The sequence below is a fragment of the Hyalella azteca genome, unplaced genomic scaffold (genome assembly GCF_000764305.2).
Source record: "Hyalella azteca isolate HAZT.00-mixed unplaced genomic scaffold, Hazt_2.0.2 contig11130, whole genome shotgun sequence".
Classification (NCBI taxonomy): Eukaryota; Metazoa; Arthropoda; class Malacostraca; order Amphipoda; family Hyalellidae; genus Hyalella; species Hyalella azteca.
In genome coordinates, this window is record NW_025941139.1 from 576,121 (window position 1) to 590,500 (window position 14,380).

Genomic DNA, 14,380 nt, shown 5'->3' on the forward strand with positions numbered 1-14,380 from the left:
TGCACTGCTCATTGCCGGCGCTGAACGCTGCGCTGCACTGCTCATTGCCGGCGCTGAACGCTGCTGTGCACTGCTCATTGCCGGCGCTGAACGCTGCGCTGCACTGCTCATTGCCGGCGCTGAACGCTGCTGTGCACTGCTCATTGCCGGCGCTGAACGCTGCGCTGCACTGCTCATTGCCGGCGCTGAACGCTGCTGTGCACTGCTCATTGCTGGCGCTGAACGCTGCTGTGCACTGCTCATTGCCGGCGCTGAACGCTGCCCTGCACTGCTCATTGCCGGCGCTAAACGCTGCTGTGATCTGCTCATTGTTGGTGCTGAACGCTGCTGTGAACTGCTCATTGCCGGCGCTGAACGCTGCCGTACACTGCTAATTGTTGGTGCTGAACGTTTTCCTAATATAGTAATTGCAGAGTTTAAACTAAAGTGGGAGAAAGGTTTAATTATTCGTTAATTATGATACCACTTCAAGAATTAATTAGTCTGGATTCTAACCAACACATACCGCGAATTCGATTATTAGGTCGTGTTTGTAATTGGTGTCTGACGACTCACAAAAAAGTTCAGTTTCCACATGCGTTTCGTACGAACTTTTTAATCAGATAATGAAAAAATAGCACATAATTAAAAGCCAGTGAAAAGCATCAGGTTACCAAGGACTTACAATGCATTGAATTGAAGTTCATTTCCTTGATTACAAAATTTGCACTTTATAAATAAATTATAGTAATATAAACTATTGATGAAACTGAGAGGCATTTGTACTTCATTTGCCCGTTAGTTTGCACACAACAGAAGAGTCGCTACAATAAAGCTAAAATAATTTATAATGCTTTTTTAAAACTACGGATATTAAATAAATATGCAGGTGTATAATTAGTTTCTGAATAATTACTTACTATTGTGAGAATATTTTTTGTGCCGTGGATACCGATAAAAAAAACATGTATTATTTTACGACACATACTATAGACATTTAAAAAATATAATAATAAAAATTTTCAGGTATGATATACAAATGATGGTAACAAATCATCTTGCTGCCTAAAAAATAGCTCAGCGTTTTCATCATTCATCAAAGTTATTTGACAACGATTTATTCGATGTTCAATTATAATCCCTAATTACAATTTTTTCGCTTGATTTTGCAATTATTTTTCAATTTATGGTGTAAAAATGACGTTGAAGCGAGCGCTGTCAAGTGTCAAGGTCTCTGTTGAAATTGTTTGCTGAACCCCGGCGACGTCGGCAAAAATTCATTTATTTAGCATGTCAGCATGATATTAGTATGATATTGGCATGATATTAGCATACCATTGGCATGATATTAGCATGATATTAGCATGATATTAGCATGATATTTGCTTGATATTGGCATGATGTTAGCACGGTATTAGCATGATATTGGTATGATATTAGCATGATATTAGGATGGTATTAGGATGATATAGCATGATATTTGCATGATATTAGCATGATATTAATTTAATTTTTGAAAGTTATACAAGTTACATGGAGAGGAACATGGAGTTCAAAAGAGAGGAAAAGGCACTCGAGAAGAAGGGGAGTGTGATAAAGGAAGGGAGGAGGGATAAATGAGGGGGAAAGATTAAGGATAAAGAAGAGGAAGAGTGATAATGGAGGGGGAGAGGAGAAGGCGGGGGCTCAATGCACGGCTGGTGAAAAGATAGTGGTTAGAGAAGTTATTTAACAGATGGGGTGGTGGCATGGTATGAAGGAGGGAAGAGGAGAAAAAGGAAAGATGAGGGGGATGAGAAGAAAAATTGACAAGCAGAAGAAGGGAAGAGAAAAAAGAGGGAAGAGAAGAAATAGGGAAGAGAAGAAGGGGGAAGAGAAGAAGGGGGAAGAGAAGAAGGGGGAAGAGAAGAAGGGGGAAGAGAAGAAGGGGGAAGAGAGGAAGAAGGGAAGAGAAGAAATAGGGAAGAGGAGAAAAGGAAAGAGGAGGGGGGATGAGAAGAAAAATGGACAAGAAGAAGAAGGGAAGAGAAGAAGGGGGAAGAGAAGGAATAGGGAAGAGAAGAAAGAGGGAAGGGAAGAAGGGGGAAGAGAGGAAGAAGGGAAGAGAAGAAATAGGGAAGAGAAGAAAGAGGGACGAGAAGAAGGGGGAAGAGAGGAAGAAGGGATGAGAGGAAGGAGGAAAGAGAAGAAGGGGGAAGATGAGGAAGTGGTGGAAAATAGTAAGAGAAATTATCACCTGATTTGCTGTAGTAAAATTTTCGACGGTCACATGACAAATGATTAATTGTGATCACATCACAGTACACAAGACGTGTAGTGTGTGTACAACGTCGGTGTGACGTGATGTGTGAGTCATGCAGCATGATGAGTATGATGTTATACATAGAATATCATGTATAAAATTGAATCTAGTCAACGGAATATGAGGTAGATAATATCACGAATAGAATATTATGAATTGAATATGATGAATTAAATATTATAAATTGAATATGATGAATTCAATATTATGAATTGAATATTATGAATTGATTATGATTAATTAAATATTATAAATTGAATACTATGAATTGAATATGATGAATTAAATATTATGAATAAAAGATTTTGAATTATATTTTATGAATAGCAGATTATGAATTAAATATGACGAACTGAATATGATGAATAGAATTTCACGATAGAAGATAATGATTTGATTAGGATGAATTGAATAATACGATTAGAAGATTATAAATTGAATATGATGAAGTGAATATTTCGAATAGAAAATTATGAAATGAATATTATGAATAGAAGATTATGAATTGAATTTTATGATTTGAATATTATGAAGATAATATTAAGAATTGAATATGATAAATGAATATGACGAGTAGAATATGAAAGATTGAGTAAGAAGCATAAAGGGTAGGTTTGTGTGATGAACAATTATGTTTTTTTTTAGTAATAACAGATGTCATTAATTATTATAATATATAAAATATCATTTATAAAATATGTTTATAATTAGCAGGGGTTGATGAGTTTAAGACACTAATAAAAAAATAATTTCCGATTAACATACAAGAGGAAGCTTCTAAAGCACCGGAGTATATAAGCTAAGGAGAGGTGTTATTTAACATAATAAATAAAATATAATTCATATAATAAATTTGTAATTAGCAGGGTGTAATGAGTTTAAGTTAATAATAAGAATAATAAAATAATTTATGAACAATATACAAAATGAAGCTGATAAAGCACCGGAGTATATAAGCTAAAAGAAATTAAATGCCTCGGTCTGGGCGCGATGTAGCCAGCGTTGGGGGAGGGGGAGGGGGTGTAGGGTCTGCGGGAGTGATAGAGTGGGGGAGTTTTGGGGGTCTCATCAGGGCTCATTAGCAAGACGGGAGGCCTGGGCTTAATTCAAGCGAGCAAAACAGTGAGCCGCTGTCGGGTGTAAGAGGCGGACCGCGGGGCTACACTCCGTGGCCCGCGTGCGCGTGTAATTATACTCCTAATTGGCGTGTACGGGGGCGTTAATTAACGCTTATTAGTGTGCATTAATTAATGCGTATTAGTGCGCGTTAATTACCGTGCACGGGTGCGTTAATTAGCGTGTACTAGTGGGCGTTAATTAGCGTATTAGTGTGCGTTAATTAACGCGTGCTAGTGCGTTAATTAACGTGTACTAGTGTGCGTTAATTAGCGTGCGCTAATTAACATGTACTAGTACGTTAATTAACGCGTATTAGTGCGTTAATTAGCGTGTACTGGTGCGTTAATTAGCGTTTACGGGCGCGTTAATTAACGTATCAATGTGCGTTAATTAGCGTGTACGGGTGCGTTAATTAATGCATAATAGTACGTTGATTAACGTGTACTAGTGTGCGCTAATTAGCGCATACAAGAAAGTTAATTATCGTTGATCAATGCGTAGAAATGCGTTAATTAACGCGCACAAGCGCGTTAATTACCGTGTAGGAGCGCATTAATTAGTGTTGATTAACGTGCACAATTGCGTTAATTAGTGCTAATTAACACTAATTAATTAACACTTGACTTACGCACGGTTATAGGACACTGAATGAAACATTCATATTGTATCCCAACACAAACACATTACTAATTAACTAATTACTAATTAACACACCGCACTAATTGCTGATTTTGAGACGCTCAAGCACGTCTAAAATACACTGACACACCACAAAAATTTCTACACACCACCACTATACACCATCACTACACTCCATCACTACACACCATCACTACAAACCATCACTACACACCATCACTACACACCATCACTACACTCCATCACTACACACCATCACTACACACCACCACTACACACCATCACTACACACCATCACTACACACCATCACTACACACCATCACTACACACCATCACTACACACCATCACTACACACCATCACTAAACACCATCACTACACACCATCACTACACACCATCACTACACACCATCACTACACACCAAAGATCAATCACTACACTACTGCATCAATCACATGATGTTCACACGCAATACAACACATCACACGCCATACAGCACATTACACGCTATACAGCACATCACACGCCATACAACACATCACACGCCATACAGCACATCACACGCCATACAGCACATCACACGCCATACAGCACATCACACGAACACACAACACGTTCACAACACACAACACGTTCACAACACACAACACGTTCACAACACACAACACGTTCACAACACACAACACGTTCACAACACATTTCAATTCAGTTAATACCGACGCTTAATTTGATAACATTAATATAGAAAGCTTGTTATCTTACTTAAATGTCTACTTAAAGTGGAAAATAGCAGCGAGAAGTTAGTTGACCTGAGTTAATATCTAATTAAAGTTGATAACATTTATGAGAAAAACTTGTTGAATGTAGCAGATATGCAATTAAATTAAAAAAATACACTAATGAGAAAACTTTGCTGCCTTAAGTAGGTATAATATAATTAAATATAATTAAATGGTGTGTTATGAATTGTGCAGAGTGAATATCATCGATGGTGATGTCAGGCTGCCAGTGTATTAATCTCATAATGATCAATGGTCGCCACTATCATCGGTCACAACAAAGTGATGATGTAAAAGATGATGCCATACGAACATCATTACAACATTTAGCTCTAACGCTAATGCCAGTAAAAAATAAATTCAACAATGATATTTCATGAAAATTTTAAGAAATTCAATGTGAAATGATATGCAGTGATATGCAGTGATATGCAGTAACATGCAATGATATGCAATGATATGCAGCGATATTCAATTATATATAATCAGTGATACTCAATGATATGCGTACGATATGCAGTGATATTCAGTGAAATGCACTGATAAGCAATGATATGCAATGATATGCAGTTATATGCAGTGATATTCAGAGATATATTATGATTATGCAATGATATGAGTTATATTCAGTGAAATGCAATGATAAGCAATGATATGCAGCTATATGCAGCTATATGCAGTGATATTCAGAGATATACTATGATATGCAGTGATATGCAGTGAGATGCAATGAGTGTTGAAATAGAATAATTCGATTATGTTCAACTCGTGAGATGAACGTCACTGTTGTGTTCAACTCCTGAGTTCAACGTCACTGCTGTGTTCAACTTTTGAGTTCAACGTCACTGCTGTGTTCAACTTTTGAGTTCAACGTCACTGCTGTGTTCAACTTTTGAGTTCAACGTCACTGCTGTGTTCAACTTTTGAGTTCAACGTCACTGCTGTGTTCAACTTTTGAGTTCAACGTCACTGCTGTGTTCAACTTTTGAGTTCAACGTCACTGCTGTGTTCAACTTTTGAGTTCAACGTCACTGCTGTGTTCAACTTTTGAGTTCAACGTCACTGCTGTGTTCAACTTTTGAGTTCAACGTCACTGCTGTGTTCAACTTTTGAGTTCAACGTCACTGCTGTGTTCAACTTTTGAGTTCAACGTCACTGCTGTGTTCAACTTTTGAGTTCAACGTCACTGCTGTGTTCAACTTTTGAGTTCAACGTCACTGCTGTGTTCAACTTTTGAGTTCAACGTCACTGCTGTGTTCAACTTTTGAGTTCAACGTCACTGCTGTGTTCAACTTTTGAGTTCAACGTCACTGCTGTGTTCAACTTTTGAGTTCAACGTCACTGCTGTGTTCAACTTTTGAGTTCAACGTCACTGCTGTGTTCAACTTTTGAGTTCAACGTCACTGCTGTGTTCAACTTTTGAGTTCAACGTCACTGCTGTGTTCAACTTTTGAGTTCAACGTCACTGCTGTGTTCAACTTTTGAGTTCAACGTCACTGCTGTGTTCAACTTTTGAGTTCAACGTCACTGCTGTGTTCAACTTTTGAGTTCAACGTCACTGCTGTGTTCAACTTTTGAGTTCAACGTCACTGCTGTGTTCAACTTTTGAGTTCAACGTCACTGCTGTGTTCAACTTTTGAGTTCAACGTCACTGCTGTGTTCAACTTTTGAGTTCAACGTCACTGCTGTGTTCAACTTTTGAGTTCAACGTCACTGCTGTGTTCAACTTTTGAGTTCAACGTCACTGCTGTGTTCAACTTTTGAGTTCAACGTCACTGCTGTGTTCAACTTTTGAGTTCAACGTCACTGCTGTGTTCAACTTTTGAGTTCAACGTCACTGCTGTGTTCAACTTTTGAGTTCAACGTCACTGCTGTGTTCAACTTTTGAGTTCAACGTCACTGCTGTGTTCAACTTTTGAGTTCAACGTCACTGCTGTGTTCAACTTTTGAGTTCAACGTCACTGCTGTGTTCAACTTTTGAGTTCAACGTCACTGCTGTGTTCAACTTTTGAGTTCAACGTCACTGCTGTGTTCAACTTTTGAGTTCAACGTCACTGCTGTGTTCAACTTTTGAGTTCAACGTCACTGCTGTGTTCAANTGGAGCATGCGAGCAAAATAAGGTGTGGGGATTAGGAAGCATACGAGAAAAATTGGAGCAATGGAGTGGAGTGTAAGGAGGAGAAGAGGGAAAGGGGATAGCAAGTGAAGTAGGGGAAGAAAAAGGAGCAGGGGAAGTGGGAGAGTGGAGTGGAGGTAGGAGTAGGGAGAGTAGGGGGAAACAGGGGGAGTAGAGGAGGCAAAGAGAACAAGGAGAGTGAGGGAGTAAAATGGAGGTGTGAGCTGGAGGAGTAGGGGAAGTAGGGGGAGTAAGGAGAAGAAGGGGGAGTAGGAGGAGTAGGGGGAAGTAGGGGGAGTAGGTAAGTAGGAAGAGCATGGGGAACAGAAGGAGCAGAAGGGCAAGGTACGAACAGGGGGAACAGGATGAGCAAAAGGAAAGGGGAGGAATAGGGTGAAGCAGGGGGAGCAGGGGGAGCGGGGGAAGTAAGAGTGGGGAGAGCAGAGGGAGCAGAGGGGGAGCTCATATCCCCAGCAGAACAAAGGCATTACCAGCGGACGGAAAAATAATGCATCCGCCCACAGCTGCTGCTGTTGCTGCTGTTGCTGCTGTTGCTGTTACTGCTGCTGTTGCTGTTACTGCTGCTGCTGTTGCTGCTGTTGCTGCTGCTGGTGCTGCTGCTGGTGCTGTTACTGCTGCTGGTGCTGTTGCTGCTGCTGCGCTGTTGCTGCTTTAGCTGCTGCTGGTGCTGATGCTGGTGCTGTTACTGCTGCTGGTGCTGTTGTTACTGTTGCTCTTGCCGCTGCTGTTGCTGTTATCGTTGTTATTAATGCTGTTGTTACTGCTGTCAGTGATGCTGCTGCATTGTTACTGTTAATGCTGTTATTTTTTTTGTTACTGTTTCTGCTGTTACTCCTGCTGCTGCTGCTGAGCTCAGCAATATTTTGTCGAGTCGTGTCGAAGTTTTATTTCATTTTAGGTCCGCGCTTCTTGGAAGTGAACAGCCAAAGATAAAGAACTGTTAGAAAAAAACTGCCTGAAATGCAAAGGAGTTCAGAAAATATTGTTATACGAACTAAAATGAAAATTTTCTTGCAATCAGTTTGATATTTTATTCGAAAGAGATTAATTAGAAAGTTTGAAAATAATTATATTGAATGTATTTCTTACGTTGGGAAACAACGATACCAAGAAAGTCTGCGGTATTTACTGCCAGGATTTAAATAACTCATACATCAGAAACTGAGGGTAGATACAATCGTTAATGAGGAAGTTTTTAGGTTTTATTTCTTTATTAAATTATTATTTTATTACATCGCATATCTTTATGATATTCAAGCCTTAGATATCATGTTTTTTCGTTCTTGTGTTACTATTTGTGTTTCTGTATAGTTAGCAAGTTTTAAATTTATTTTTTCACCTTTTGAAACAAAATTTAGCTAAAATTAACTGGAAATTAAAGCAATGGTAATTAAAGTAATGACTTCGAGGCACCGACAACCGCGGCGTTAAAGCTGGATAATTGAGATATTAATGAATTATCATTAATTAGGGATTATCAATTGACTAATATGAGCAAATTATAATTAATTTGATCATTTTGATTATTATCATTTGATTGATATTTTGATTATTATCATTTGACCATTAACTGTGTTTGATGAATTTTTATTGATGAGCTGTAATTAGTAGCTAATGAGGAAGGCAAGCTAAATGTAATTTTCGGAAAATATTAGTATCATAAAATAATATTTTTATATAATATAATTTTATAAAACATACTTTTTGCAAAGTATTATTTTTCAAATGCAATTTTTACATAAAATAATTTTTTAAATATAATTTTGCAAAATATTATTTAAAGAAAATATCAGGTTGAGAGATGAACTTAGGAAGGGGCGAAAGGAAATTTGAGGTGAAAACGGTGAGAAAGTGAACAGCGGCTTAGGATGTAAATTGAAAGCGGTAGTGATAAAAAGAAAGGTGAATAATGTTTGATGGAAGTGGTGGAAAAGGCAAAGAAGTGACGAAATGTAATGAAAAAATTGCAGTTTGGAGAAGGGGGAGGTGGTGGTGAAGGCAGTGGGGAAAATTTTTTGGGGAGAGGATGAAAGGGGGAGGGGGGTATTAAGAGAAGGGGGGATGAAGGGGGAGGCTGATGAAGGGAGTCATTTAAAGCTGGCCGCTTGGAGCAGAGTTACGTGCTAGCCTCTCCCTCTCTTCCTCTCCTCATTTACCTCTCTTCTGCACTCTATTAATTACACTTGTTCTTATTGCTTGCCCATCTTCATATTCCTAGATTCCAAAAAAATCATATTCCTAGACTCCATATAATCATATTCCTATATTCATATAATCATAATCCTAGATTCCATATAATCTGATTCCTAGATTCCATATAATAATTTTCCTAGATTCCATATAATCATTTTCCTAGATTTCATATAATCACATTCCTAGATTTCATATAATCATATTCATATATTCCATATAATCATTATCCTCGATTCCATATAATCATTTTCCAAGATTTCATATAATTATATTCCTTGATTCCAATTTCCAGCCTTTTCATTTCCTCTCACAATTAACAGGTGAATTGCAATATTTTCCTTATCGGGATTGCCTTTACATGCATTTTCCGTTCAATCACTATTTTGTTCTCGCATTTTGCGTTTGTAGACTTCCGACTCTCTATTACTGCATTATTAAAAAATTGATTTCCTTTTTTCCCCACCACTTTATTTTCCCCGTAAGTAATTCGTATTCATTCTGATTTCATCCGCCTTACTTAATTTGATTTTTCGATATCTTTTTGATTCATTTTCCTGAATAGTTGCTTACATTTTGAAGAATTTATTTAATTTTTTAGAAAATTTCCTTATTTTTCATGCCGGAAATGATACCCGCAATAAATATATCAATGATCACGCTATAAAATGATAGATCACGTTATGAATAAATAAATGATCACGCTATTAAACAGATGTGGCTGTGATACGGAACGTAGAGACTGCTCTATGGCTATACATGCACTCTTCATCTAAACATCTGCATCAGCTGTACCTAAGCCTTACAGCTGCAGCTAATCCTTACAGCTGCAGCTAAACCCTTCAGCTGCAGCTAAGCCTTACAGCTGCAGCTAAGCCTTACAGCTGCAGAATATTACAAGAACTGCCAGGACTGCCAGGATATTACAAGAACTGCCAGGATATTAAAAGAACTGCCAGAACTTCCAAGATACCAGAACTGTAAAAAATGTAAGAACTGACAGAACTGTCAGAACTTTGACAGTTCTCGTCTGTGACATTACGGTTGTCAAGGATATTTCATTACTTAACAAACGGATGCTGAATAATTCTCATTAAATTCAACTTAAAAGAACTATATATTTTTCGATTCAGTCTCACCGCGAATTTGTTTCAAGCTCTTTCCCTTATTTACTGATTTTTCAGAAGATTAAACGCATAAGTTTAAGTAATTAAATAGATAAACATTAGAATAATCACAAATTAAATTAAATAAAATTAAATTTAATAAACAATAAATTAAATTATTAAATATTAAATTATTTAAACAGGATAGAAATTAAAGGCCTTTTTAAGTTTAAACTTCAAGCTCGATCTGAGGGCCACTGTGAATGGAATTTGAACTTCAACATGATAATGAATTTGGAGGCAAGTTCAATTTCAAAAACTTCATTCTCTCCTGAGTTGAAAAAATTTATTATGCGCAAATAAGTTGCCTTGTAGAGGTATGAGCGTCGACGTGAAGGCGTTACAATTATATTGTTCGCAATATAATTGTAATAATAATATTACAATTATTACGCAATAATTGTATTAATATTACATATTACAATAACTGTAATATGTAATAATAATAAATAATAATATGTAATAAATAATAAATATAATTGTAATAATAATATTACAATTATTACGCAATAATTGTATTAATATTACATATTACAATAACTGTAATATGTAATAATAATAAATAATAAATAATAATAATAATAATAATAATAATAATAATAATAGTAATAATAATAATAATAATAATAATAATAATAATAATAATAATAATAATAATAAATAATAATTACAATATTACGCAATATAATTGTAATAATAGTATTACAATTATATTGTAGAATATATAATAATAATATATTACAGATGGCGCAATATAATTGTTAATTATAATATTTATATTGCGGTTTTCCGCAAGATTATTCAAAAAATAATAAATTATCTCGCGAAAATTTTTTTGACGAAAATTTATCTTTAAAAATCCCCAAAATCCTGTAAAAATCTCCTAAATCCTCTAAAAATCTCCTAAATCCTCTAAAAATCCCCTAAATCCTCTAGAAATCCCCTAAATCTTCTAAAAATCCCGTAAACCCTCTAAAAATCCCCTAAATCCTCTAAAAATCCCGTAAACCCTCTAAAAATCCCCTAAATCCTCTAAAAATCCCGTAAACCCTCTAAAAATTCCCTAAATCCTCTAAAAATCCCGTAAACCCTCTAAAAATCCCATAAATCCTCTTAAATCCCCTAAATCCTCTAAAAATCCCCCAAAAGTCTTACCCCCGAAACAATATGCTGAGCGTGTATGTCTTCACCGGCCGCGGTATCGCGCGCAAGCCTCCGCGGTATCACCGTCAATTGCCGGAGTCTTGAGTCAACACGGCGGTGACTCGTCAAACACTTCCGCCACCACTCAGCTTCCGCCCCACCGCCGCCGCCGCTACCGACCCTAATCCCGCCGCTGTACCGACGCTCCATATGCTGATTCTGTCGTTGCCAACACCGCTCCCGACGCTTCCGACGCTAAACCGACGCTCCCATAACACCCCCGACGCACTGGCCGACGCTACCGACGTCGATCCCGACGCTCCCAACGCCGCTACACCGCCGCTACCGCCGCCGCACAACGCTCCAACCACCGCTACACCGACGCTCCCACCGCCGCTCCCGCCGCTCCCGTAATTTCGACGCACACTCCCAAAAATTCAGCGTAATTCACAACACTGGAATTTCGAACATAGAAAAGTAATTTGGGCTCGGAATTGCAAACCTCGCCGCTTCGTAATTTTCTACTGAAATTGGAATCTCATAATTTAAAAAGTTGCAATAAATTTTATTTACTTGCACTGGACTGCAATAACATGGTAAAGGAGGTAAAGTGGTAACGAGTGGTAAAGGAGGGAGAACTTTTCCGGAAATGCTGTACGTCAGGGAGTGACGAAAAAAAAGAAACGTTAAAGATATTTTTAATTATTATACTATTTTAGTTAGAAAACCAAATCGTATTCTTTGCCATTAATCGCGTATAGAGCTTAAGTAATGAATTAAAAATTGCCTTCCATTTGCATGAGCAAAACTGTAAATTTTGGATTAAGAGTTGCAGACGAACAGTTTATAGCTGTTATATGTTGCCAGCAGATGTATATTAAAGTGCGTCGGAGGATTATAACCTGTATTATTATTATAGCTGCAGCTGTAGTTGATTCGGTTGTTATGATCATCTTAGCTCATCTTTAATTTTATTAATTTATTTCTATATTATTTTTCTCTTAATTAATTTTCATGCTTATGAACTAAACAAATGGTGTTTTCGAGAAGGACTTCTCGTTAGTTTGGAATATTTGGATAGGAATTACTCGAGTAGTGGAAGTCAGGTAGTGGAAGTCAGGTAGTGGAAGTAGAATAAAGAAATCTCAAGTGTACTGTCCTATTTGTAAAGCATTTGAATTTACGGCAAGAATCACCAGTTTTTTGTTTTTATTCATCAAAGAAACTTTACTACCAAAACTGTACGATCACAAACGTACTTTGTGTGGTGGTTGCCACGTGTAAACTGCAGCACGTGCACCACGTCATGAAATGATGCCGTGGCTGTCGTGATATGTCAACATACATCTGTGCTAAAAGTTATAATCGAAATACAGCTGCAGTACAAGTTATCATGGCCATACAGACAACCTGTAATACGGCCCTGCAAAACAAAGTCAGGGCAATTCTTCATTACCGTTCGCCATTTCATTAACCGTATTCATAATAATTCTCTTTTTTTTATGCATGAGGGCATTGCATTATTTTATGATAATTACAAGAGAATAGCAGTACAAGTGCTGGAGCCGTCCCAGCCATCATTACAGCTCTATTGGTGACATAAAAAAGTTTCGTACAGCTGTAGAGCGACTGTAGTATTAATCTTAGCAGCTGTATTGGGGCCATGACACGCGACGCAGCAGCTGTATTGGGGCCATGTCACGCGTCGCAGCAGCTGTATTGGGGCCATGTCACGCGTCGCAGCAGCTGTATTGGGGCCATGTCACGCGTCGCAGCAGCTGTATTGAGGCCATGTCCCGCGTCGCAGCAGCTGTATTGGGGCCATGTCACGCGTCGCAGCAGCTGTATTGGGGCCATGTCACGCGTCGTTACAGCCGTAATAGGCGCGTCGTTACAGCCGTAATACAGCCGTAATGCAGCTGTCCCCCAGCGCACTACAGGAGATAAGCTCGCGATACACGGAGGCTCGATATCGGAGGGGGAAAGGGGTGAGGGGGGGGAGAGGAGTGCAGGGGAAGGGGGAGGAGGAGACAGCGATTGGAAAACAATCAGACGGGGGGGGGGCGCAGCGCTCCCCCTCGACTCCTTCATGTGCTACGTTTGTAAATTTCGAGAAATAGGCCTCTTAAAAAAACATTTAAGAATGTCGTGTTATTGGAGAACAAAAATGTTTCCTGATGATGACATATTATTTTATCTTAATAATCTTCTCATACTCGCAAGCTGCGCAGAAATCTTGCATGTTTCTTAAGAATTAAAATTCACAAGATTTTCATGTGACATGCCATAAAATTCTTCAAAATTCAATTATCAACTCCAACTTATATGAAAAAATATTTTTCACTTTAATGTAAAAATTATTAACTATTCACGTACTCTTTAAATGAAATTAGTCACCGGCGTTATAAACATATCTTAACTTCCCATGTTAATTTGATTTAATTAATTAAGGCTTAGGTTAGGGGTGAAAAATTATTTCATTGGTTGAATTCACCCCTCCTTCCCCCAAGCCCCCCCTTCCCCCCAGTCGGGGGTGTTTTGAGATGGATATTTGATCACGTATGGGGGAGTGGGGGAGTGGAGGAGTGGGGAGTGGGGGAGCGACAATGCAGGAGGCCTACAGATCCAGGAGGCCTAAGCCTACACTCGTGACTCTAGAGTCGCAGGCTTAGTGACTCCGACACCTGAACGCAAACACACGAATCTCGTTACGAACGAAGGCACGAACGCGGTGAACCTGGCGTCACGAACGCGGTGAACCTGGCGTCATGAACGCGGTGAACCTGGCGTCAGGAACGCGGTGAACCTGGCGTCACGAACGCGGTGAACCTGGCGTCAGGAACGCAGTGAACCTGGCGTCACGAACGCGGTGAACCTGGCGTCAGGAACGCAGTGAACCTGGCGTCACGAACGCGGTGAACCTG

The 14,380-nt window shown here is 38.5% G+C and overlaps 1 protein-coding gene across 1 annotated transcript; it reads right to left on the bottom strand.

Moving 5' to 3' along the window:
* Positions 1 to 6,949: 6,949 nt before the first annotated feature.
* LOC108674036 (WAS/WASL-interacting protein family member 3-like) lies at positions 6,950 to 7,402 on the bottom strand. Its single transcript, XM_018161934.1, has one exon. It carries the CDS (start codon positions 7,400 to 7,402, stop codon positions 6,950 to 6,952), a length of 453 nt encoding a protein of 150 aa, XP_018017423.1.
* Between the last annotated feature and the right edge of the window lie 6,978 nt (positions 7,403 to 14,380).